The sequence below is a fragment of the Sarcophilus harrisii genome, chromosome 2 (assembly GCF_902635505.1).
Source record: "Sarcophilus harrisii chromosome 2, mSarHar1.11, whole genome shotgun sequence".
NCBI classification, from domain to species: Eukaryota; Metazoa; Chordata; class Mammalia; order Dasyuromorphia; family Dasyuridae; genus Sarcophilus; species Sarcophilus harrisii.
This window is the reverse complement of record NC_045427.1, coordinates 644,169,696-644,195,707: the sequence shown is the minus strand read 5'-3', so window position 1 is coordinate 644,195,707 and position 26,012 is coordinate 644,169,696. Positions and strand designations below refer to the sequence as shown.

The following is a 26,012-nucleotide window of genomic DNA, read 5'->3' as shown; positions in this document are numbered from 1 at the left end:
GAGTTCAAAGCTAGTCTCAGATACCTACTAGCTGTGTGACCCTGAACAAGTCACTTAATCCTTTTTGCCTCAGTTTCCTTATCTAGAAAAAATGAGCTGGAGAAGCAAATACAAACCACTCTGGTATATTTGCCAAAAAAATCCCAAACGTGGGCATGTTAGACATGACTAAAACTACTGAATAAGATCAACAAGATATGTCAGTTACTATTTAAGGACTGGGAACTTGAAACCAAAAGTGAGTCTCTATTTTCTCCTTCAGGGATTCAGGATGTTCCCAGATAAAAAGTGGTAGGAGCATAGTGGAGAGAGCAATAGACTCTGAGTCGGGAAGTCCTGAGTTCCAAAATTGCCTTCTTCTCTTTGTGTGACCGTAGATAAGTTATAACCTCTCTGGAGCTTTAGGTTATTAGGTATAAAATGAAGGGATTGGACTCCCTTCCAGTTTTGATGTATAATTCTATGAAATAAGTACAGGATATAATCCCCATAAAGATAAAGTAAGTTGGGAGTTACTTGCCTCTCCAATGCCCTCAGTAATTCTGGGCTGAATTCTGTCCTGACTAAACTGGGAGCCAGCCCCTGGAGAGGAGGTATTCCAGATTTCCTTTAATACATCAGGCACTAGATATTCTATTGCATTATCGTAATATTGCATTATAGATATCTGTTTTGTATCACGTCTTGGGACGACATGGTAAACTACTATAACATAGAGATTGTGTCTCATGGAAACCGTATTCCCCTCAGGGCTTTTCACATCCTAGGTGCCTGACAAAGTCTGTTTCAGTTTAATGTAATAATACATATGATGGTGTGCCGGGAGCTAGAACTTGCAAGAGGAGGGGATGAGTTTTATCTATATTTTGTATATCTCTCGCTGTCCCTAGGCCACAATGCTTAGCCTATAGTAGTAGTTCAGTTATTCAGTTGCGTCTGTCTTCATGACCCCATGGACCAGAAAAAAGGTTTTCTTGGCAAAGACAATGGAGTAGTTGGACATTTCCTTCCCAGCCTGTATTTGGAACTCAGGTGTTCCTGACTCCGTGACCAGTACGTTAACCACTGAGCCAGCTAGCTGCTAGTAGTAGGGACTTAAAATCTTGGATGTGAATATATTGTAGAGTATTTCATGCTGTGGGTTTGAATTGTATTAATTGTTTTAATTGAATCGTATCAATCTTTGAGAAGATATACAGTCATTTCTGGGCACATTAAAGAGAGTATTAATTTATATTTTAATATATTTAACATCTACTGGTCATCCTGCCATCTAGGGGAGGGGGTGGGGGGGTAAGAGGTGAAAAATTGGAACAAGAGGTTTGGCAATTGTTAATGCTGTAAAGTTACCCATGCATATATCCTGTAAATAAAAGGCTATTAAATAAAAAAAATTAAAAAAAAAAGGAAAAAAAAAAAAAACCATTAAAGAGAGTATTCCTGTTCAAGAGTCCAGATGACTAAGGTAGCCTGTAGCTTCTAATGACAGGAGTCAGAGGACTGGCCTTGGAATGTCATCTGACACTTAGTAACTGCTGTGACTTGAGGCAGTCACTTCCGGTTTGGGAACCTCTGAGTCATCCCTCATCTTGAATGGAATGAGCTCCCAGCCTTCCTCAGCTCTCTTCAATTCTAGGAATTCTCCATCTCAAAGGTCTTAGGATTCCGGGCCTTGAGGCACATTCTGTCTGCTCAAAGGGAAGCTGGGTGATGAAGAAGGGATTCTTGTCCAGCTTGGAGCCAATCAATAAGCGTTTATTAAGTACCTAATAGCCCTAACCTGGCTCCATGCTTCTAACCAGAGTTACATTCTCTAAAGTTCCATGATCCTTAGGGATTCTCCCCGTGATAACTTCCTTCAAATATTCTGCTGGCTAGATTTATTAAGAGGCACTTGGACGTAGCTAACCACATGCTTCAAAATTTGCCTCTGAATGAGTGACCTTAGAAAAGTCCCTTAATTTCTCACTATGCTAGGCCAGAAGTATCAAGCATATCATCCTCAGGGCCCATATTTCCCACAATACTCTGGAATGAACCAGATTAAAATATGATTGAGATATGTTTAACAAAATAAATAAAACATAGCTAACATTAGATTTTAAAACTGAGTTATATGTGGTCTACGGGAATCCTTATGGACAGATTAATGGCTTCTGTTTCTGAGTTGGAGACCACTGCTCTACGTGATTCTCTAAGATTAAAAATGCTGGGAAAGTGCCAACCTGGACCTGGGAGTTTCCTTCCCTGGGAACTCCTTATACTAATGAAATCACTTTCTCTCTCTGACTGTCTCTGTCTCTGTCTCTCCCTCCCTCTCTTCTTTCCTTCCCTGCCCCTTCTCTTCCTCCTTTCTTATCTCTCTCTCCCCCACCACTTTTTTTCTCTCTCACTGTCTGTCTCTCTGGGTGTGTCTTTATCTGTCTCTGGATCTATGTCTGTATCTCTGTCTTGTACCTTCTCTCTCTTGTCTCTTTTCCTCAGTTTCTCTTTTAGGGCAGCCAGGGGGCAAAGATGAGAAACAAGGTGTGGAAGACAAATTCAGGTTCTCCCTCAGATATCTACTTAGCCGGGGGATATACTCAGCCTCAGTTTCATCATCTATAAAATGGAGATAAAAATAGAATCTCCCTCCCAGGGTTGTGAAGATGAACTGAGATAATTATGTAAAATCTCAAAGTGTCTGAGAAACGCTCGCTATTCGTTGGCAGCATCAAGGTTGGCCAAGGTTGATGACTGCGATCTCCTTTTTCTCTGTATTTCCGAAAGGGAGGGAGGGAGAGAAGACTCATTAGTTGTGAAAAACAGGCTCCCAAGGTTAAAATAAAACAGGGTAGGAAATCTTTCCTAAGTGACTGCTGGGCTGGGGGAGAGGGAGGGGGGGGTGTTCGGCGCAGGGATACAAAGTCACATTTAAAGGGCTGTGTTGTGCTTAACCGGGGGCTCTACCTGGCGTCACAGCCGACCTGCTGCTGGGCCCCAAGTCAAGCAGATTTATGTCCTTGAGTTCAAATCCCACCTTGGAAGGTTTTTTTTTTTTTTTTTGGGGGGGGGGAGTATGACCCTGAGCAAGTCACAACTTTGGTTGCCTCAGTTTCCTCATCTGTAAAATGAACTGAAGAAGGAAATGGCAAAGCAGGCCACCATCTTGGGCGAGCAAACCCCCAATGGGTCAAGGGGTCAGGCCCGGCTGACAACGTTTATGCTTTCTGGGGCCTGACCCAACTTGGAACACTTTGTATCTCTTCGTATCCACGGGGGTACGCGTCTGCATGTATGTTTAGACATTGTATCTCCCGGGTGTATGCGTTGTTTCCTCCCGGACGGATCAGGACTGGGCCGAGGGTTGGATGACTGTCGTTGGAGCCCCAGCTCCCCACACAGTAACCCGGCAGCCGGGCACGAACGGGCAGGTGGATCTGCGCCCCCGAGGCAGTGTTCCACACCCATCCCAGCCCAGGGAGTCAGAGGACCCAGGGAGGAATCTCAGCCCTGCCAACCGCTACCTCGCCTGCCCTTGGAGAAGCCCTTTCGCTCTCTGAACCTCAGTTTCCACATCTGTAAAATGGAAGGGTGGGACTAGAGGGCCTCGACGGTGCCCTGCAGCGCTAAGTCGATTTTCTTGGGTGCGTGTGGTTCTGAGCGTGCGGGGCCTGCTAGCGCTGGGGGTGCTGGGGCTGGGTGGGTGGCGGAGGGGTTGGACTACAACCCCCAGACGGCGCCGCGGCGTCACGGGGCGGGGCTCCGGGGGGGCGGGGCGAGGGCAGGAGGGCGCAGGCTCCTTCCCAGAAGCGGAAACAAAAGAGCCCCCACCCGCCCGTCGCACACTCGGCTCTCGCTCGCCCGCTCGCTCCCCATCCCTGCCCAGGCCGCCCGCTCGCTCACACGCACGCAGGACGCACGCACGCTCGCTCGCTCCTTTGCTCGCACACGCAGGCACGCAGGGCTCGCCCGGAGCCGCGGGGGAGTCCGTGTCCGTCGGGAGGAGAAGGAACGAACGGCCGCTCGCCGGGGGGGAGTGCGCGCACCTCACACTCACGCTCGGCGCTTGCACACGCACGCTGCCCTAGCCCCGCAGCCCAGCGGCCGCCTGAGGCAGGAGGAGCCCAACGCCCCCCGGACCCATGGCGCTGAAGCGGATCCAGAAGGTGAGTGTTCCCCCCTGGCCCCCCCCAGAGCCGGGCATCCCCGGGAGGTGGGACGGAGAGGGGACCCCTCCCGGCGCCGGAGATGCGCCCGTAAGAGCCCGAGCCGGGCACCGGCTGTTTAGGGGGAGCTTTTATTGTTGTTTATCTCTTCCCTCCTCCGGGCTGGGTTTGAATTAATGATTAGACCTCCCGATCCCACAGGGTGGGGCTTAAAAATCTGGCTGCTCTCCCCGATGTCCGGGCCGGGGAAGGGGGGGCATGGTGGAGAGCGCAGGCCTCCGGGGTCGCGGGCTCGCCGGATTCCTTTCTTCGCGGAGCCCTGGCCCCTCGTGGGTAGGGAAGGAGCCCCTTTTCTGAGCAGAGTCTGGAGGCCTTGGGCTGCCTGTTCCCCCACCTCCCGCCCGTGCTCTTTGGGTATCCTCCCCTCCTCCTTCTCCCTCCCCCCATCCCCCTTCCCCCCGCCGCCTTGGGGTCACCTCGCTGGCTGCAGCCTGATCAGCCCATCCCGTTTTGACCCTGAGGCACGGGGGAGGGTAACTGGAAGGGGAGGGGGAGGGACACACGCAGGCTGAGCAGGCGAGCTCCTCCTGGCTGGCCTGAGAACTTTGCTGTAAAGTTTGGGCCTCTGCTTTATGGAGCCCCCCACGCCAGAGGTGGCCCGGTCAAGGAGGCGGTGTCGGGCGCCCTCTTGGAGCCCAAGGACTCCGAGCACGGATCTTTTGAAAGCGGACCGGTTCGCGGGGCTGGCTGGGATTTGATTTGTTTACCTGTGTGACCTTGGGCAAGTCATTTGGCCACATGATTTCCCGCAGTGGTTAAAGAAAGGTGTGGGATAGTCCCCGGAGACCTTTAAAAGCCCCCTTCCCGTCCTCGGTCCCGGGGTCTAATTTGCCCTTTTGGGTAGATGGTTTGGCACATGCAAAGTTCTCCACTTTCTAGCTATGTAGTCTCTCCTCTGTAGCTTAACCTGGGGTCCATTGACACATTGGGAGTAGATTAAAGGGACTTGTGAATTTAGAGGGAAAACAATTCGTCTTTTTCCCCCTAACCCTCTAAGTGAAATTGATCGTTCTCTTTAGTTACTTAAACACATGATTCTGAGAAGGGCCCTGAGCTCCACCAGCTTGCCGTTAAGAAGCCCCGGACCCCACGAATCCACATCTCTTCCAGTCCTAAATATCAGGGTCTTACTTGCCTTCTTGTTCACGGACTTACTCGTTTAAGCTATTTAGGGGTCGTTTCATCTGTAACCGAAAAGGGGATAGGACTAGATTGTCTTTAAGACCCAAGGACTCCTTTCAGTCCTCCTCCTGTGTGTGGCCTGCTATACGGGCTGTGGTTCTTAGCATGAAGCACATACTACTTCGACATTTGCAACACAATTCGAGCGTTCTCATTGGCAGAGGCAGCAGGAAGGACTTCTGTCTTGGAAACTGTGGGTCTGGCTGAAAACCTGCCTCAAGACATTTAGTAGCAGGCTAAGGAGCTTCAGGTTCCTCTTCCTTAAAATGGGGCTGCTGTCTGCCCCACCTCTCCCATCTGCCTTTCCTGCCTGTGTGATTCTTTCTGTGGTCTGTAAATCCTTCCTAAAGGATACACCCCAGCACTGGAGTCCTTCCTCTGCGTCATGTCATGTTTCCCTGATGGCAGTGTGCATCTGTTGACCTCACCACATGACTGGCCTCCTTTTCTCTGGCATGGCAGCCCTGCTGGTGTCTTGTATTCTGCTACTTGAAGGGAAATCATCACCTTTGCAGCCTCCTACCTAACACCTCCCACCAACTAGCCAGGTGTGCTTCTGCTACTGCTTTAAAGTTGGAGGAAGGGGAAATGAGGGGAGGAGAAAAGGAAGGGAAGGAGAGGGAGAGAGAAACCCTGCTGTTGCCTCTTGAAGATGAGGACAGGAAAAATTCAAGTAGTATTTCCCACTCTTTCCTATTGATCCACCTTGCTTGCTGGGAAAATAAGTGTCTTTTGTGTTCAGCGACTGTCCATTGCTCCATCTTTTCCTAGAGAAGACATGAGCTAATTTTCTTTGGATATTTAAGGGTCATGAACTCTATTTAATAAATAAAGCCATATCTTCCGTTTTCTGTAGTAATGGGACTAATGAATTTTCAAAATAAATCTCAAAATTTCTTTTTCTTCCTCCGAGTGAGGATTTTTCATATGGTGTGATGTGTGTTTTCAGTATACGAATGACCATAATAACTTGGGCTCTGTTCTGAAAATAAGGAGCTGCTGTTGAATTGCTTACGTTTGGGAGTTTCTTGCACCCATGGAAACCTTTTGCACTCAGTACTGAACTCAGATTAATACTATTTGTATCTGTTTATATATAACATTTTAAATGTTTTCTCATTTGGTCTCTCCAGTCCTCTTGAGTTCATCCTTCAGTCCTGTCCTGTCCAATTCTTCTTGACCTCATTTGGGTTTTCTGAAAAAGATACTTAAGGTTGGACATTCCCTTCTCCAGCTCATTTTACACATGAGAAAATTGGGGTTAAGTGACTTGTCCAGGGTCATTCAGCTAGTAAGTGGTAGACACTCAGAGTTTGAATTCAGGAAGAGGAGTCCTTTTGATTCCAAGCCAGGCATTTTATTCACTGTGCCCTTTTATCCTCATTTTGCAAATAAGGAAATGGAATTTCAGTTTAAGTGATTTGCCTACCGGTTACAAACAGGAAATGGCATTTGAATCCAGGTCTTTCTTATGCTGAAGTGCTACAGTGCCCTCTGTGCCGGGATAAGAGTACTTAAGTCAAAGAATGTTAAGTGACTTGGCTAGGGTCACACAATTATTAAGTGCTTGAGGCTCTATTTGACTTCAGATCTTTCTGGCTCCAGTGCTCCAACTCCGAACTGTTTTCTGGTACAGTTGTGGACTGGTCCTTTGCCATATACCCAGTCAGACATAACACAGATACTTATTTTTTTGTTTTTCTATACTTTCATGCCACATACTGTGAGTCACTTAACCTCTTGTTTACCTCAGTTTCCTCATCTATCAAATGGGGATAATAATAGCACTTACTACCCTGAGTTGTGGGGATAAAATAAGATAATCGATGTAAGACATTCTGCAGGCCTATAATTACTGTTGTTGTTAACTATTATTACTCCTACTGGCCGCTCACTTTTTTTTTGGTGCTTTAAGGTGTGCAAGGCACTCCCCACTTGTTTTCTCTTGATGCTAGGTGATTTAGTTTAGTTTTGGCGCGCTACGTTCCTTTCCTATTCCTCCTAGAAAGGCCTATCCCAGAGTCATAGATTTTCTTAGACTAAAGGGGAGAGATGGAAAATAGTTGGATCTCGAGTTATCTCTTTAAAGCCTGGGGCCCTCTGGAGCTCGCCTACCTTAGGCTTCTGCCCATTGTGTTGTTCTGGCCTGCACTACTTTTAAAATTCCTTATAAAGAATTCGAGCTAATGATTAGCCCACTTGCATGAGGTGAAATCGGGAACCGACCTCTTGGTTTTCCAGTTCCCCTGTTGAAGAGTGAGACTAGGCTTGTTGTGCAAATATGGCAACCCTGGTAATTATTCCCCAGTGCCTCGATGTTCCCAGAAGGGGCCCTAAAGATTGGCTTGTATATGAGCTGAATTTAGAGTCAATATTTAACTTGACAGTTTATGTTAAAGCAGAAGGAATGTGTGTGATCGATCCCTGGCCATTAGCCTCCTGTGCTCCTCATCGAGTCATGTGTGTGACCATAGACAACTTTAGAAATAATCTCAAAAATCCTCTCCAGAAAGGGAGATGCCGCCTATGGAACTTGAAATTTGGCCCATAATTTATAGATGAGCAGCTGGATCTGGGTCCTAACAGCGCTTGCCCCGTGTTTACAAAGCACCTTCCTCAGGACCATGTTGTGGGGTAAGGGAGTGAAAAGGAAGCCACTGAGGCACAGATAGCCAACCACCAAGTGTGGGACCTCAGGGCTTTGTACTATGAGCCCCCTTTCCCACTCCAGCCAGATAACAAAAGTCCTTATTTATATACCTGAACACTTATTGGTCCCAACAGAAAATTCTGTTGAAAAAAGCCTTTTTAGTGAAAAAGAAAGAGGGAAAAATAACTTGTGAGATGGTTGAATCTTTTTATAAAATGTTGAACCTAATTTTAATAAATAACAGAGCTTTGTGTTGCTCTAAAAACATTGTTTTCCCTAAAAGGGGGGACACAGGTTTTTTAAAGAGCTTGGGCCATCCCTGCCAAGGCAGTTACTTTTCAAGTCCAATTTATGAAAATGAATGTGCATCCCAAACAGCAGGAGCTTTGAACAGTGGTCACTTGTACCAATCGAGCAGGTATTTAAGAAAGACATCTGTAATTGGGAAAATTTTCATCTTGGAAAAAGAAAAATTCTCAGGTTCTTTCTAGAGAGGAGGCAGGTAAAACTTAAAAATCTAACACAGTGTGAGGAAAAAAAAAATCATTTCTCTAAGAATTTCCTACAGGTCCCTTTGTGGATTCAGATCTTTATAACAAGTCTGATTTTTTTTTTTCTTTTCCTCTCTCAGCTTTTGCCTTTTTTTTTTTCCTCCTTTAAAAGTATAATGGTGTGAGGGAAACAAAGATATTCTGAGGCAGGGCTCTTCAGTTCTTGTTTGTTGGGGGTTATTAATAGTATCTACCTAAATAAGACTTGCTTTAAAAAAAATCCTAAAACCAGCCCTGGAGGTAGGCAAGATTGCCTCCAGTCAGCTAGTGGGGAGGGCCTTCTCTGACTAAAATGAGAGTTCTGTTGAAAATAAACAGTAAGTATATCAGTTCAGTTCCTCAGACAAAACTGCCCCTGCCCTCTGGGACCTTCTGTTCTCCAGCTGGGGTTCTGATACCTTGAATGAGGGCTGGGTACTCTTAAGCCATCAGCTTCCTCCAAAGGTCATGAACTGACTCGGATGTTGTCTTAAAGAGCTTGTGTACTTTTGCATACTAAATTTGCCAAATAAACATGTATGGGTGGAATAGCACTTGGATTGCATCAGACTGAGGGCCTGATATTTGGCTTCTCCCAGCCTTCATTGATTGAGAGTCTGTCTGTGTGTCCTCCTGGGATCTAAAAATGGCCTGAGGAAGGCGGGGATCAGAATCAGTGTTGTCCTGCCTTGGGCTCTAGAGAACCCTCGAAAACTTGGGTTACCTCTCTGACCTTTGGGATGTTTGAATTGGCTTTTTCTAACTTAGCCCAGAAGGGCTGGCTTCTTGTCCCATTGGCTATCTTCTGTCTTCGGGTTGACTGGTCATTGCCCCTCCACCCCTCGAACTATTTCTTCACTTCTGATCTTATCCCCTAATCAGTTTTCATTCTAGAAGCCAGCTGAAACTTGTAGCCTGCCCAGCTATTTATGGCCAAAGGCTCCGAGGCTTAGTGGAAGGCAGTTTGGTGGGAAGGAAAAGGGGGTGGAGAGCAACCCCCAGCAGGAAAAATAATCTGCTTGTTTTCCCTAGGTAGGGCTGTCTTGAAATGGATTTCCCGGGAGTGTAGTCAGCAGTGTGCTGGAGAATTGGGCAGGAAGGTGCTAAGAGAGTTCTGATGGCCAGAGCTCGCTTCCAGCCTTCAAAAGCCAGAATTGAAATGCTGACCCTATATTTAACATCTTTGCACTGTGATAAGGATTTTTTTTTTAAAAGGTGTTCTCCTCTGGGATGTTTGCACACTTCCAAAACTTGTGTTCCTGAAAACCTTCCTGAATGATTCTAGGTTGGGGTTATTTTCTGGAAATAACTTAGGCCCGACCACCAGCACCACAGTGTCCCCCTGTCTTCTAGGTTCTCCAAAGAGTTCTCTGGGAACTTGGCTGATCAGTGTTACTGAAGCTCAGGATTTTTACTTTGTTATTTTGAAAGCTAGATGAGTAAACACAATGTGATACATTCTCCTACAGTTCTAGCCATGGGTATGCATCTGTTGATACAAAGTGTCATTGTTTATTGTTTTCCACTAAAAATGGAAGTGTTTGGTGGCCTTTGCCTACTCTCCTATCTCCAGATTGAGAGCATTGTTAGACTTTAGGGGAAACAGGTAGACATGAAAACATGTGGTAGGAATTCTTTAAGTGGTTTGTAGTGTAAAGGTAGCCAAGCTGGTTGGAGGCAGGTTATTGTACCAGTGGATAGCCCTCTTTAGAAAGCAGTCCTTTAAATATATATATATCAATTGGCTATTGATTTCCTATGTTCCCATCCTCAATAGAATTCTCTCGATATCAAAGAATACTAAGCAAAGTAATAGACATAGATGTATAGTGATAGCATGCACCTCATAGTGATGATCTCTAGTCCATCACTTCTGAGAGGTATATGTCCCCATTGAGCTCCTGCAGTGGAGATTGATCATTTAAATTCAGTAATCATGAATCTTTTGTTGGAAATGGAAGATAGTTTCTCACTAACTCACTTGGGACATAAGTGTCAAAGGATATGGAAAGTTTAGTTGAAACTTTTTTCACTAAGGTCTAGATTATTATTTCCAAGAGGGCCTGGCCAGTTTATTATTAATCAAACTATTCTGACAACTTCTTCAACATTGACCCCTTTTAATAGGTTTTTATTGATATCTTTTGTTAATATGTTCATCTGGATTTCCAATCCAATCCATGGGAAATGGATTTTCCATTTTCTTCTCCCAAAGAGCCACCCCTTGTAATAGATTTTAAGTACAATTACATTATTTATGAATACACTGGGAATGTGTACACAAAAATTAACATAACTGAACCTCCACCTCACCTGCAACAAATTACAAGATGAATTTTAAAAAACCAAACACTGAATCAACATTGAGTGAGATGATTTTTTTGGAAAGCATAATTTTTTTTAGGTGCAATGAAAACAAATGTTATCAAGAAAATTTTCTTTTAAAAATAGTCAATACTAATCCTTTGCAAGGAGAAGTAATTGAAACATTACCTATAATATCAGGGTTTTTTGATACATTGATCAGCCTGGCTGGATTTTCTCCTCTTCCTCTTCCTCTTTTTCAATTTAGTGTATTGTAAAACAGATAAGAATGACAAAAATGAAATAAACAAAAGTTCCAAAAAAATTATTTTTTTAGTGATACAAGAAATATTTTTTATTGTTGTTTGCAGATAACATTCCATTGAAAGATGCCCAGTCAGTGAATGTAATAGCTTTTTGAGTGTGTAAATAAGATGCTAAACAAACTGAAAAAGTGAATTGCCTCTGATTTCAATGCAGTAGAAAATTTTCAACACACATGTACTTTTTCTTTACCTAGTTCTTTCTGATGGATTGAATCATTCTTTAATTTCCTGCTGATGGATATTTCGTTTTTTATATGACTTTGAGAATGAAGGAAGCCAGTTTGACTGAACTGTCTCCTTAGACGAGAAAGGCAGGCCAGAGACCAGTTGGGTACATTTTGGGGTTTATATTTGGTGTGAGAGGTAAAGAGACCTGTTGAAATCTATCAAGGAGGAAGTGATGTAGTTAGACCCAAGCTGATGGATCAGGGGCATGCATATATGTTGGAGTAGGAAGTCATGTAGCCTAAGCAGAACAAGTTAAGGCAAAAGGTTATGAGAACCTGACTTTTAGGATAGGATTTTGAGTGAAAAGAAAGGGGCACAGCATGTAAGAGAAGCTTGGGAAGACAGAGACAGCCCTGTTCAGCATCTGCTTCAATATGTGGAGTAGGGGTTGACTTAGGATAGGAGCCCAAGTGACTAGAATAGATAGAAATGGGGAAATTTGGAAGAGGAGGGAATGAACATAATAAAATCTACAATGCAGATAACAGCAACCCACCATACCTGATCTTCCTGGGTGATTCATTCTTTCCTTCCCCAAATGGAGAGGTACGTAGGTGGGACTCTTTCTCACCACCCTGGAACCTCAAGGCCACACTCCTAGGGGTACTTTTCCTGCAGCCACAAATAGTGTGGAGGATGGAGCTGTGTGTGGGTGTTCAGGTGTGCATGCACAGGACAGTGATGGAGGTAGAGAGATTTTCTAAAGAGGCTCTTTGCAGTTGCTGCTGCTGCCTTGGGTGCCTGGCTCAGGGGTGTCCACTGTTATTGCTTTGTGAATGTCCAAGGCAGAGAAGGGAAAGTGGTAAGCTTGCATTGGAGTGCGGGGGGGGGGGGGGGGGGGGGGGGGGGGGGGGGGGGGGGGGGGGGATGTTAATGAGCAAAAGGGATGTGTTTGAGATAAGTCTTCCTGCCCTCTGCTTGATCACCCTTTAAGACCATCACTTGCCTTCCACGGTTTAAAATTTCCAGTTTTTTATCCCTACAAATGATTATATTCTCCCCTCCCCAGTTGAATTAAAAAAAAAAAAAAAAAACCCTTATGACAAAGATGCACAGTCCAGCAAAACCAGTACCTGAACTGACCGGGGCCAAAATGGATATCTCGGTTGGTATTTGAAGGCTGGCGCTGTCCTGCCAGAAGTAAGAGAGTCTGGTCTCTGATGTTGTCATTGTAGAGATTTCACTTCACCCTGCACCAATTAGTTCCTTGACGTCTTCTTGGTTTCCTCTGAAACTGTCCATTTCATCACTTCTTGTGGTGCAATAATATTCTATTACATTCACAAGCCATAATTCGCCGAGCTCTTCTCCAATACGTGGGCAGTTCCCAGTTTTTTGCTACTCTGAAAAGAGCTGCTATAAATATTTTTGTGCATATGGATCCTCTTCCTCTTATTAAAAACAGAATCTTTGGGGGGACATAAACAGGAACCATAATGGCCCAGAGAACTTGCAGCAGTAAGAGATTCCTACCGCAGACCGGCAGCTATTGTGCAAATTAGAGTCTGAGAAGTACCTGGTGGTTCACCAGGACCCCCATACCCAGTATGTGCAGAAGCAAGACTTGAGTTCAGGTCTTCCTGAGTTGGTTTGGCTCATCCATTACATGTACTATTTTTTTAAAACTCTTTTTTGCATTTAATAGTATTTTGAGTTTTCTACAACTCTCTTCCTCTTCTCCTCACTCCCCAATCTGATATAGGTTAAACATATACCATTGTATTAAACATTTCCACATTAGTCATGTTGCCATGAATTATCTCTTTAACAAGAATAATAAGTTCATATAGGAAGTTACCAGATTATCCTTACCAACCACTGCCATTGCTCAGGGGATTCCATCTTTTCCTCTGTTCTTTACTCCTCCTTCCCCTCCAACTATGAGATTTCTCCTTTTTCTCAGTTACAAAGGAAGACCTGAACTCAAATATGGCTTCAGACACTTTGTACCTGGGTGATCTTGGGTGAGTCATTTAACCCTCTTTGCCTCAGTTTCCTCATCTGTAAAATGAGCTGGTGAAGGCTCAACACATTAGTATCTTGGCTAAAAAAGCCTTAAATGAAGTTGAGAAGAGTTAGACACAAAGGAAGAATAACAGCAAAATAAACCAAAAAATTAGTTATGGCTCTGGCAGGAGCAACACCCACCATTGCCGACTTTTCCCTCTTCAATGTAAGCACTTGTCTGTACTTTTTAGAAACTGCCATGGTTAAAATGGCTAGATAACTTCATCCAGGGAAAGACAATTTTGATAAGGGCCTTTTCTCTGAGGAGAACTTACCTGGTAGTATTCCAGATCTGCCAACTTTTACTTTGATCACCACAGTGAAATTAGTGGGAAAACTCCAATATTTTGTGTTTGGAGAAGAGGCCAGGCAGCTGTTTGATTTGTAGAAATTCTGCCATGACTATTAAGGAAGTTCTATATTTGAAGCATTTCTGGCAGTTTTTTTTTTTTTTTTTTTTTTTGGACTTTTTAAAAATCTTGAAATAGCTACTGTCCGCTGCATATAAGTGGATCAGAGTCTGAACTGAAAGTACAAGAAATGTTTATGTATGAGCAAGCCAACCATAGCTCATATGTCCCTGTAGTGGAAACACCCAGTAAGGAAATCCAGTAAGAATTGTTCCCTTGTTGTAGGAGTGGGAGGCTGAGGAGAGCTGTGGCTGCAGCTAGTTGCCTGTTGGTCTGCTGATGGTTTTTGAAATGAGTCAATAGTGGGCGTTTTTGAGTTGCAGTTAAATGAGTACTCCAAACATCCCTATGGACCTGGACACTAGGCCTTTACATTGCATGGAATATGGAGATTTGAGCAGTCCAAAAATCTTGAAACCACGAAATAAGAAAAGTGTCTATTAGTTTTTCTTTTTTGGTTGTTGTTAATTTGTACAATTTAGGATAGATGTTTGTTGAATACCATCATATCTCAGCGACTGAGGGTGAATGACAGTTGAGTAAGACAATTTTGTAACATGCTAAGAAAATAAAAGTAATGTGAACCTCCACGGCCACCTTTAAACTGTTGCCAGTCTTCTGGGAGCTTGACTTTTTCTTTGATCTCATGCCTACTCAGTTCCCATTTATTCGATTACCTGCTTTGTATTAGTTTACCTTGTCTAGTTTTAGATTTGGAGTTCCTCAGGGGCAGAGACAATGTGTAGATTGGTTTAATGTAGAACGCTTGGCATATTGTGTGACTCTTGTAAATAATGCTGTGTGTGCAGTTTCCAATTTGACCCGGGCCCTCTCTCTAGTATTTTTATTATGTGGGGTTGATACAGAGAGCCTTGGAAATGTTAAGGCTCTAAATGCTAAAACTCTAAAATAGACTATTTTGTTTCTTTTTGATTTCCTGTCAGCCCTTGTAAATTGAACATCATAACCAATACTGCTTCTTCCTTAACCATTTCTCGCTCTGTCTTAAAATTGTGGCTACAGCTCTCTTTCAGTACCCCTAGAATGGGTTTGGATAATGGTCAAATTAGTAGTGTTGATCCTTTCTGTGTGACATGCTTTTAAATGTTCACGTATAATTCCTGTTAGATTTATGTATCTCCATGTACATGGTAACACTTCTCCCCTGTCGTCCTACATTAGAATGTGAGACTTTGTAGCTTTTTTTGTCCTTGTGTCCCCATCATTTAGCACGGCGACTGGGGCAGAGTGAGTGCTTAGTGTTTGGTGATTGCTGATCATTTTGTTAAATTGTTAAAGTTCACTTGGGAGAAGAGAAGATTTATTTAGAAAAAGTAAAAGGTATAAAACAGATCTCTTCCTCATGATCGAAAGTCCTTAGAACCACAGTAATCAGCAACAGTTATGATTAAGTTTATGAGGTGCTGTATGTGCGAGATTTTCCTAATGATTCATATTAAGAGATGGCAACTTTGGGGGGATTTTGCCTGAAAATCATGGACAACCAGTTAGGTGTATTTGAGTTTAATTCATTAAGTAGGTTTATTAACAACAAATTATATTAATCAAAAATATAAATAAATATTATAAATATCATTCATTTTTGTAAAATTTTGTGTTGCAAATTTTTCCCTTCTCCCCTCTCCAAGACAGCAAGCAATTCGATATAGGTTAAACATGTGCAATCCTTTTAAACTTAATTCCATATCTGTCATATTGTGCAAGAAAAATAGACCAAAAGGGAAAAAGCCATGAGAAAGAAAAAACAAACAAACAAAGGTGAAAATACTATGTTTTGACCCACATTCAGTCTCCATAGTTCTCTCTGAATGTGGATGACATTTTCTATCCCCAGTCTTTTGGAATTATCTTGCATTGTTGAGAAGAGCCAAGTCCTTTCCAGTTGATCGTCACATAATCTTGATGTTACTGTGTACAATGTTCTCGTGGTTCTGTTCACTTCTCTCAACATTCATTTTTGGAAGATTTTGTATTCCAAATTTTTCTCCCTCTCTTCTTTTTCTTTCTCTTTTTTTTTTCTTCCCCCTAAGACAGTAGGCAATCTGATAGAGGTTATACATTTGCAATCAAGAAACATTACTGTTAATAAATTACAATTAAATTTATAATAGATATATTTCAGTATTTGTAAAACAGGGCTATAGAGTGATGAAGTATCAATATATAGGCTTACAGTGACATTTTGTGTGTTTTAAACCAATTACCAATTTGTCCCTTTTCTCTTTCTGTGCTCACCTCAAAGGGGTATAATGTGTCAAAGACTTAGTTCTTGCCTCCTGACACTCATTTCCACTGCCATGCTACCTGTCCCCCTTACCTTTCTCAAATTGGTCTGTGTCAGAACTGTAAATGTTCTCCTTGATGAAATGCCCAGGTATATCTTGTGTAAGGAACAATCTATTTAGATGTTAACACACGTGTGTGGTCTTTTAGGCTTGTGTCATTTAGGATCAAACCATAATAGCTCATTTCCTTTCCTCTTAAAAAAACTGGAAGTGTGACCTAGTTTAAAAGAAATATTTATAGTTTGACCAAAATGTTGAAACTATTCTTGTTGTTTCTCTGTCGTGAGTTGCAGAGTGATATGTTTGAGAAGTGTTTTTTTTCTTGTTTTCATTTTTATATACAACTTTCTTAATGAAGTTTTATTTTTATTTTTGTGCACATTTTTTCTTAATGAAGTTTGTGAATAAGAGGAAAATAGAAACCATCACTTCTGTGTTTCCAGCGATGGCTTTTGTAACAGAAAATGGACCTGTCCAAAAAGATAGGGTCATAAGTTAAAGAGGAATAAGGTAGGAAGTGAAATCTCTTTTCATGTTGTTCTCTGTCTCTGATAACTTCAGTGTTAATGTCCTTTATGCTAACTTTTATCATTGATTTTTTTTTTTTTTAAACTTCAAAAGAGTCACTTGGGTTATTGAAACAGTTACTTTTGATTCAGTAATACAATACTTGAATCCCCAAAAGATCAAAGAAAGCAAAAGAACTCAAATGGACAAAACAATTTCCAGCAGCTTTTTTGTGGTGGCTAAGAATGGGAAACCAAAAAGGGATGCCTCTCATTTGAAGGTGGTTGAACAAATTATGATACCAGATGGTAGAAACAACTAAGTAGCTCAGTGGATAGAGCAGTGAGACTAGTTTGAATCCAGCCTCAGACACTTACTAGCTGTGTCACCTTGGGCAAGATACCTAACCTGTCTGCCTCACATGAAAATTGGGGATAATATTTGTAACTCCCTTCCCGGGTTGTGAGGATAAGATTAGATATTAGAAAATATAATATGATAAAGCACTTAAAATCCAATGAAAGTCTGGAACACTATTGTAAGGTAAGAAATGTGTTTAGAGAAACCAGGGAACATAAGTAGTGAAAACTAAGGAGAACCCAGAGAGCACCGTGTGGAGTAATATTCTCATTTTGAAAGCTTATTATTTGAAAGCCATTAGATGGCGCACGGGTTGTGGTGTTGAATTCAGGCATATTAGAGTTCTAGTTCTGCCTCACCTGTACCACCTGTGGGCCCTCAGCATGTTCAGTTTAGTTTCCTTACCTATATAATGGATAATAAGGGCTCCCACCTCACCAGGTTGTTATGAGGATCAAATGAGTCAATTGTGATTTGTTTTGCCAATTTTAAAGCACTGCATTAATGTTAGATATTATTATTATTATTATTAAAGATTTCTTAATCAAGGTAATGACCAACCAAGATGATGGGTGCGACCCCTCTCTTGACTGTTAGCTGTTGAAGTTCCAGGATTGACTGACTTTTCTTGAAAACCAAGAAAAAGCAGTATGTCAAAAATCCAGGATATATATTTTTTTAATATTCAGAAGTCACCCTCTCCTTTCCTCATGATATCCATTTGACATTTTTTGTTGGTGCTAAATGAAGCTCCAAATGCTATTTGAAAGCAAGTCTAGATGTGGGGAATCCTGGCAATAGTTATGGTCCACAGCTTGGGCCATAGAATCCTTGCCCCAAAGCTGGAAAAGGACCTCCGCTTCCCCGACCATCCATCCAGTCCAACTTTCTCATTTTACAGATGAAGAAACTGAGGCTCAAGAAGTTTAGATGACTTACCCAAGAAGATGGTAAGTGGAAGGGAACTATTGGTGTAGTTTATCTTATCTGAAGTTACATAAGGAGATAACTGATTTTTATTTCTTCTATTTCCAAATTGAATTTGGCTTTTTTCCAGATTCTAAAATTTGTATGTTGAAGCTTGTAATTGCCAGTCTTCTTGAGATGAGAGGGTCCATTTTATAACTTGGCTTTTAAAATGTTTTTCCTTCTTGAGAATGCATCATTAGATATAGTCATTCTTTAAATTGCCATAAAATAACTGAGTGAGCTCTGTCTTAGAATATGGTTTGCCAAGTATAACTTGGAACATTAAATAGAGAGCTTTTATAACAGCGAGAAGAAAAGTTATGGTGAAAAGAACATCAGATTCTGCGTCAGAAGCCTCAGTTTTAAGACCTAGCTCTCCTCCTTTTTTATCTCCTTTTGTGTCCTTGAATAAGTGATTCAACTCCCCATCCCTTTCCTTATCTGTGAAATGGGTGCATAGGGGATGGGATGGTGCTGCAAGAATCAGACTAGAGTCTGAATTTACTTATTTTAAACATATTTATCCTAAACAGACTGAGCTCATTTTTACCCTTCTTTCCCTAATCACTAGCTACAAATAAAAATAAGATCCAAGAGGGACCATGCATCTCTCTGACTATAGAGGCAAAAATGAACGCAATAACTTCTGCTGACTTTGATAAAGATTTTTTGAAATGCATGATCTAGAGCAGATGATTCAGAATATGCCCCAAAGATTCCAGAAATCTGATGTGGAAAGGCTTCCCTCCCCACGGCTGAGTGCTGGATTTCTGTGACCATAAAATGTGGAGAGAAGTGAATAGGAATGAATTTTCAGGAGACTACCCCAGCCTCAAATGCTTATTATATCTTATCTTTGGCCTCCAGTTTGAGATCACGTGAGCACAAGTCATGTGTTCAGATGGCAGCTTTTTATTTGGATTGCAGAAGAAACTATTTTTGGGATAGTGTATTCATTGGGGGAAAACTAACATCCATATCCAGAGCATGTTTGACAGTGAAGAAGGTGCAAATCTCGTCTCTCTCAACTTTTGAAGGAACCTCGGATATGATCCGGGACATATGGCCACATGAATATCCCGAGAGATGCCTAGCTCACTGATCTTTTGAGGCAGCCCTTTCTGGTTTGGAATAACTGTTCTTGTTGAAAAGCTTTTCACAGTGAGCTGGATGTAACCTGTAACTTCTTGGTTTATATCCCTCCGAGACATCAATACTCCATCCTTCCAAGCTTACTTTAGCCTTTCAGAGTTGGTTCTCATCAGGCTAAATGACCATATTCAGGGGACCCTCTATCCTTGCTTTGGCTTGTTTAGTGTAGTCCATAAACTAAACACAAGCACTCCAAAGATGGCATAGAGTAGTAAGTGTACAGTCACTCTGCTTGTGGAGATCCTAATCCTTCTGGTCATGCAATGTAGGAGCTTGGTTGACTGGTCTGCCAGCTGGAGGGATACTGAGTTTACAGCCAGGCTCAAGTGAGAGGACTGGCTTGGATTCCGTGACCTGGGAGACCTCTCCCAGCTCCAGATCTGTGACCAGATGATCCCCTAGCATTTTGAGGCCCTTTTCACATGAGTAATTGATTGTCTGGTCCTGTGAATGCCATCATGAGTCTGCTGCTCAATTTGAGTTGTTTTTTTGTTTTGTTTTTTTTTTTTAAACCAACTGGAAGATTTTACATTTAACTCTACAAAGTTTAATATTAGATTCAGCTCACATAGTTCCAGTCTGTTGAGCTATTTCTGGTTCTCAGTTCTGTCATCTTAGATTTTAACTGTCCCTCCCGGCTTTGGGGGATGCATCTTAATCTCTTTCCATCTAAGCCTGCGATCTAAATATTGAACTAGATAGAGCTGACTTCCCTGGAGGCCTCTCTCCAGGCTGATTTCTATTCCATTGACAGTACTTTTATGATTTGGCTAGTTGACTATTTATAACTTCTACTGTACTATCCTGCCCAGTTTCCATCCTTCCATGTTACATACAAGGCTCTTGTGGGAGAATTTTTCAGATGCCTTGCTAAAATTCACATCGACTGCATTTATAACCCCTTCCTTCTCCTAGTGGTTACTCAGTTTAAATAATACTTTCTAAAATTTTGTCAGTACAATTTCTTTGGGCCTGTAGTTTGAGGAATCTGCCCATTTGTTGTTGGGATTTTTTCCCTAGAAAATTAATGTAACTTTTGGCTCTTTATTGCCTTTTTTTTTCTTGATGCTTTTTGATTTTGCATGTTCATTTATAAATATATAGATCTTACTCCCCCTGACCACTCATGTTATCTTCTCTTGTAAGAGAAAAAAAAATCAGCAATCACAAGGAACTCATGGACTTTGTCTGACACTACATACAATATTTCACATCCATCCTCTTCCCACCTTTACTGTGAAGGAGGGAAGTACATTTTTCTCAAGGACCACTAAAATTACACAAACTTGAGTTTCATCTTAGTCTTTTCATTTATATGGTTATAGTTTACTATGCTTATTGCTTTCCTCTTTCTGCTTCCTTCATTCTGTATCAGGTCAGCTAAACCTTAGTTTCTCTGAATGATTCCTATTTGTTGTTTCTCATTTCATCATGATATCATATTCATGTAAATAAGTATACAGATGATAAGTAAATACTTTTCTTTCCAGTTCTTCATTAATACAAAAAAAGGCCACAGTGAAGATAGAGTTAATTTAACTTCTACCTTTTTATTTACCTATTTATTTATGTCTCTAGCCTCCTTGGATTATATTTGCCTACTAGTGGAATTTTTGAGTCAAAGATATAGACATTTTAGTAACTTATTCAGCAGAAATCCAGACTGCTCTTGCCAATTCCCTGCCCCAACAACAGTAATAATATTACTACCATGCCTTTTGTCCAGTGACCCTTTCGATATTGTCTATTTCCAGCTTTTCAACTTTGTTAATCTGTGGGCTATGAGATGAAATCTCAGAAATGTTTTGTTTTGTTTGATAGTTTTTCGCACCAGACTCTCATGATTGTCAGTAGTTTGTGATCCATCTATTGAGAACTGTATCAATCCTTTAGCCAGTTTTCCATTGTCTATTTGTGTTTTTGTATATCTTGAATGTTACACTTTTGTCAGAGATACTTGATTTTTCCTAATTCACCGTTTCCATTTTTATCCTAATTGCATTTCTTTTATTCATGCAAGTTTTCTATTTCATATTGAGCAGTTTTTTCCGAGATGACTAGGAGTAGTTTAGCCATCACAGTTTATTTCCATGTTCTATTGTGTAGCTTACTTAAGCTTGGTGGCTCAATAACTAAGGATGGGCAGGTATTCTGGTACCTGATTTCTCTCCCCCTAATAGTAATGAGTCTTTTATTCAAAACAAACAAATGAAGCCTTAATAATCATAGAATTCTAGAATCTCAAGTTGGAAGGGACCTTGGAGACCACTGAGTCCAACTTGCTACCTGAACCAAGAGTATTCTCTGTAACATACATAGTGAGGAATGGACATTCAGCCTTTACTTGCAAACCTCTGCTAAGGGGGGGGGGGGGGAACCTCTCTTGCCCAGGACAATCTCAACTTTGGGTGACTCCAATCGTTGAAAAGTTTTTCCTTCCTTCAGGTTCCAATCGGCTTCTTTGCACTTTCCATCTTTTGCTTTCTGTTCAGTTCTTTTCCCCATAATAGTCGTTTATAGATTTGAAACAGCTGCCTTACTACCCCTCCCTCCAAGTTGTATTTTCTTAAAGCCCAGTAGCCCTAGTTCCCAGCATCTTGAAGAAAGAATCTCCACATATATATAAAGAGAAAAGAAAAATGGGGGCATCCGAAGTCAGGGAAGAGGATTTTATTATTGAAGGCTTTGTCCAGGATAACAAAGTCAAGTGCCAGTGCTTTCTGCCCTGGTTACAGAAGAACTGCATGGCAGAGTGAGAAGGGGCTTTAGGATCTATTTAGTTCAGCCTGAACTTGAATTGAAACCCCACCACAATATACCTGACAAATAGCCAGCCAATTATTACTTAAAGATGTTCAGTGAAGGAGAACCAGCTACTTCCTGATGCATCCAGTTCCATTTTTGGAAGGTTTTTATTGTTAAGATATTTTTGCTCCAGGCAGCAAGGTGGTACAATGACCTGGAAGAAGGAGGATCCCCAAGTATTTGACACTTACCAGCTGTGTGGCTCTGAACAAAGTCACTATCCCAATTGCCTCATCCAGGGAAAAAAGAAAGATATTTCTGCTTCTGTCAAGTCTAAAGTTTCCTCTTTCAGTTTCCATTACTCTTAGTAAACAAGTATAATTCTTCTTTCTTGTGACAGCCTTTCAGCTACTTCTGGGATGGGGAAATCTTTTTTTTTTTTTTTTTTTTTTTTTTTTTTTTTTTTTTTTTTTTTTTTTGTCAAGGACCATTTGTATTTATTTATAACATCATTTCCAGGACATACAAAATTATCAATTTAGAGAACTCAAGCATCATGGCCTACTGTTGCCTTAGCAGATGATTTCCTGGGTATTATAAGGCCTGCAGGCCAGATATTTCCAACCCCCAAACTCCTAGAAGCCAATTATTATGTGTATCCCCCTCATTCTTACTTTTCATGCTAACTGTTCCTAGTTCCTTGGAGTCAATCCTGTGGGTCATGATTTTAAGAGTTGTCCCCACCCCCTTTGCTCTCCTAGATTATCAGTATCCTTCCTAACATGTGACACTCCAGACAGAACATGCTACACCAGCACAGAATACAAATGGCACTGAACTCTTCCCTGGGCCTGGATACCAGGCCTTTCAGTGCAGTTTAAGATTACATTCGCTTTCTTGGATTATGTAGGACCTTGCTGACTCAAATCGAGCCTGCAGTCTACTGATACTCCCAGATCTTTTTCATATTAGTTGGAATAGAGCCTCCCCTTGGGCATTTTATGTTGGCAAAGCTGATTTTCACAAATCCAAGCAAATGACCTCACTATTCACTTGCATCTTACTTGTTTTGCCCCAAAGTTTGAACCTGTCACAGTCTTTCTGAGTTTTGACTTCATCCTATGTGGTAGCTATTTCTTCCAGCTTTGTGTCTGTTACCCTGCAGTCTCTGGCTTTTTCTCCAGCGTGTTATTATTTCATCCATCTGAAGCAGTGATCCTTTATCGGCTTTGATCTTTCTCATATCAGAACATTGCTTTAAAAAGCCCTTTTTGTTGTTTTTAGAATTCACCACAAGCCTCTGCTCCTTCTGTGCGCTTCAGGCTTTCTAATATCTCTTGTATCCTGGTATCTTATAGAAAACCTCCCACTCTTTTGTATTCGTTCTCAGTGACCGGCTTTTGCTTTTTTTTTTTTTTTTTTTTTTTTTTATGTCTTTTAAACACTTGAGTTGGTTGATGTGTATCCTTGTCAGCCTTTTTAAACAAGTTCCCTTTTTTCATAATCAGAATAAGATAATGATTTTTTTCCTTCAAGAAGTTTACAATCCAGTGGAGAAGAGATAGATTTAAATAACTCCCAAGATCAAATAGAACAGAAAACCTTTCAATTTCCGAGTTCAAAGCAGAGGAAGAAAGTCCTTCACTGGGAGGGATGAGAAAGGCAGCTGCCATGTTAGCTAGGCTTTCAAGAACTATCGAAATGTCAGCTCTGAGTATGCTCTTAGAACAGCAAAGGGAAGAAGTGAAATCATTATGGAGGGATCGGAATGAGAGGTGGGGGTATGAAGTGAAAGTTCAATGACTTGGGTTCCAGTCCTGGAGCTGCCACTTGCTTTTTGTGAGATCTTGTTGCCCATAACCTCCTTGTGCCTCAGTTTTCTGATTTGTAAAATGAGCAGTTTAGACTAGGTGACTTCTGGAGTCCCTTCCAACTTTATATCAGTGATCCTAGGAAAGCTAAGTTAAGATATTTGGATTTTCTTCAGTAGGTAATGGAAAGCTGTGGCCATTTTAACAAGGGTAGAATGGCATCTGTGTACTGGGAAAAGAAGTTTGATCGAGGTTGGAAACATTGATTTGTGTGTTCTGAATGGAGAAAGGACAATGGATTAGGAGACCAGTGCTGGGTTCTAGATGGGGGCCGAGCATGGCAGCTAGAAGAAGTGACAGGAGAGGGATGGATGTGAGAGAGATTGAAGAGCTAGAACTGAGAGAACCTGCCAACCTGGGAGAAGTAGCCAAAGATGACAGGTTTTGTGCTGATTGGGGAAATTAAGATGACAGAAGGATTGGAGAGGAGAATGAAGTGGGGGGGGGGGGGGGGGGGGAAGAGACACTTAATGAATTCTAAGTATTAATGATACCACTTAGAGATGGAGATCTGGAGACCAGCAGGGAATGAGACTTGAGCTTGAAATAGATTTGGGTTTTACAGTCAGAAGTTTGAACAGTACTTGCAATCAAGGCTTAGCCAGCCAAACAGAAGGCAAAGGAGTTAAAGGAAAAGTCAGAATGGGAGGAAAAGTAGGAGAGGTCAATGTTCTGGAGGAGAAAATATCAGAAAGGAGACCTGTGGGACGTGGGTAACAATTCTGTGTTATAGAAAGGTTGGGCCAAGCATGGACAAAACCACAGGCCCTTGGGATTTGGGCCATGAATTGGCAGCTGTACAACCTTGGATATACTTCATCTTTTCAACTTGTTTTCCTCTGCTCTGAATGACTTGTAAATCCCCTCTTTCAGCTCTTAACACACACACACACACACACACACACACACACTCTCTCTCTCTCTCTCTCTCTCTCTCTCTCTCTCTCTCTCTCTCTCTCTCTGTGTGTATGTGTGTAAAAAAGTAATCATTAGGTAAAAGAGGGCATTCTTTGCCTCATTTCTTACCTAGCTTTAATCACTGCTGAATGGGTGTTTTTTCAGTCAAACTGAGACCTGAAAAAGACCTTAATTTCAAAGGACCAAGGTCTCCCACTGAATCCGGGGCCATCTCCAGTCATCCTGATCTCAATCCTGCCACTGGACTTAGATGGCTCAGGAGGAGAGAGTGAGGCTGGTGACTTTGCACAACCTCTTTCATTGCAATCCATTCACTTACAAATCATGACATCATTTTCCTCATTTTATGGTCTTCAAGAATGGAAGGACAAACAACAGCTATATTTTTCTTTTTACAACAGATACAGTTTTATTGATGACAAAGACTTCTACATAAGTATTTCAGAAATTATAAATGAATCAGCAAAGTAATATTAACTATAGAAGTTGTTGCTAGCACTTACATAATATGACTTCTTAAGTTTTTGTGCCTTAGATTCCTATGAACATTGTGTAGATAGGAACATGACAATCATATTTAAAGAATCTCAAAGCTGCTTCAGTTCTGACAGTGATAATTTTTAAACATACAGCAAACTATTCAGTGTGTCAAAGCTTGCAGAATCAAGAATTGAGCTGTAAGATGAACAGTGTCAGAGAAAACTGGGAAAAGAGGATTAGTTTGTGTTCATTTTTTTTTCTTTTTTTTTTTATTTAATAGCCTTTTATTTACAGGATATATACATGGGTAACTTTACAGCATTAACAATTGCCAAACCTCTTGTTCCAATTTTTCACCTCTTACCCCCCCCACCCCGTCCCCTAAATGGCAGGATGACCAGTAGATGTTAAATATATTAAAATATAACTTAGATATTGTGTTCATTTTTTAAAGCTATTCTTTTAATCTTCCAGCAATAGAAGTTAGGATTCAGAAAATAGGAAAAAACTTTAGGAAAGACGGCCATGTTCTACTGATGGGATACCCAACTACTACAGTAATTGTACTAATTTTTTAAAAAAGGATTATCACGTTGTGCTCTTACTTTTTGAACTGTGGTTGTAAAGCTGTCAAGAAGGAAGACCATTAAAAGAGCTTTTCTTGTCACTTAAAGAAACATGGTACTCCACGGAACTGGAAGGTTTGAGGAATTTAGTTAACATTTTAACCAGCTGAAAAGGCCACTTTGTTCTTTTCACAGTCGAGACAAATACAGATCCTCCACTTCCCTCTCCTGCCCAAGACCATAGACATAGACAATCTGCATCGATTATGAGATAAGATTCATGGATCTTGAAA

At 41.6% G+C, this 26,012-nt stretch overlaps 1 protein-coding gene across 1 annotated transcript in view; it reads left to right on the top strand.

Annotated features, from left to right (window-relative positions):
- Nucleotides 1–3,790: 3,790 nt before the first annotated feature.
- UBE2D1 (ubiquitin conjugating enzyme E2 D1) overlaps nucleotides 3,791–26,012 on the top strand; it is a 36,434-nt gene continuing 14,212 nt past the window's right edge. Inside the window, exon 1 of the mRNA XM_031956961.1 lies at nucleotides 3,791–4,148. Within this exon, the coding sequence (XP_031812821.1) occupies nucleotides 4,125–4,148 (24 nt within the window). The 5' untranslated portion in view covers nucleotides 3,791–4,124. The remainder of the gene's footprint in view (nucleotides 4,149–26,012) is intronic.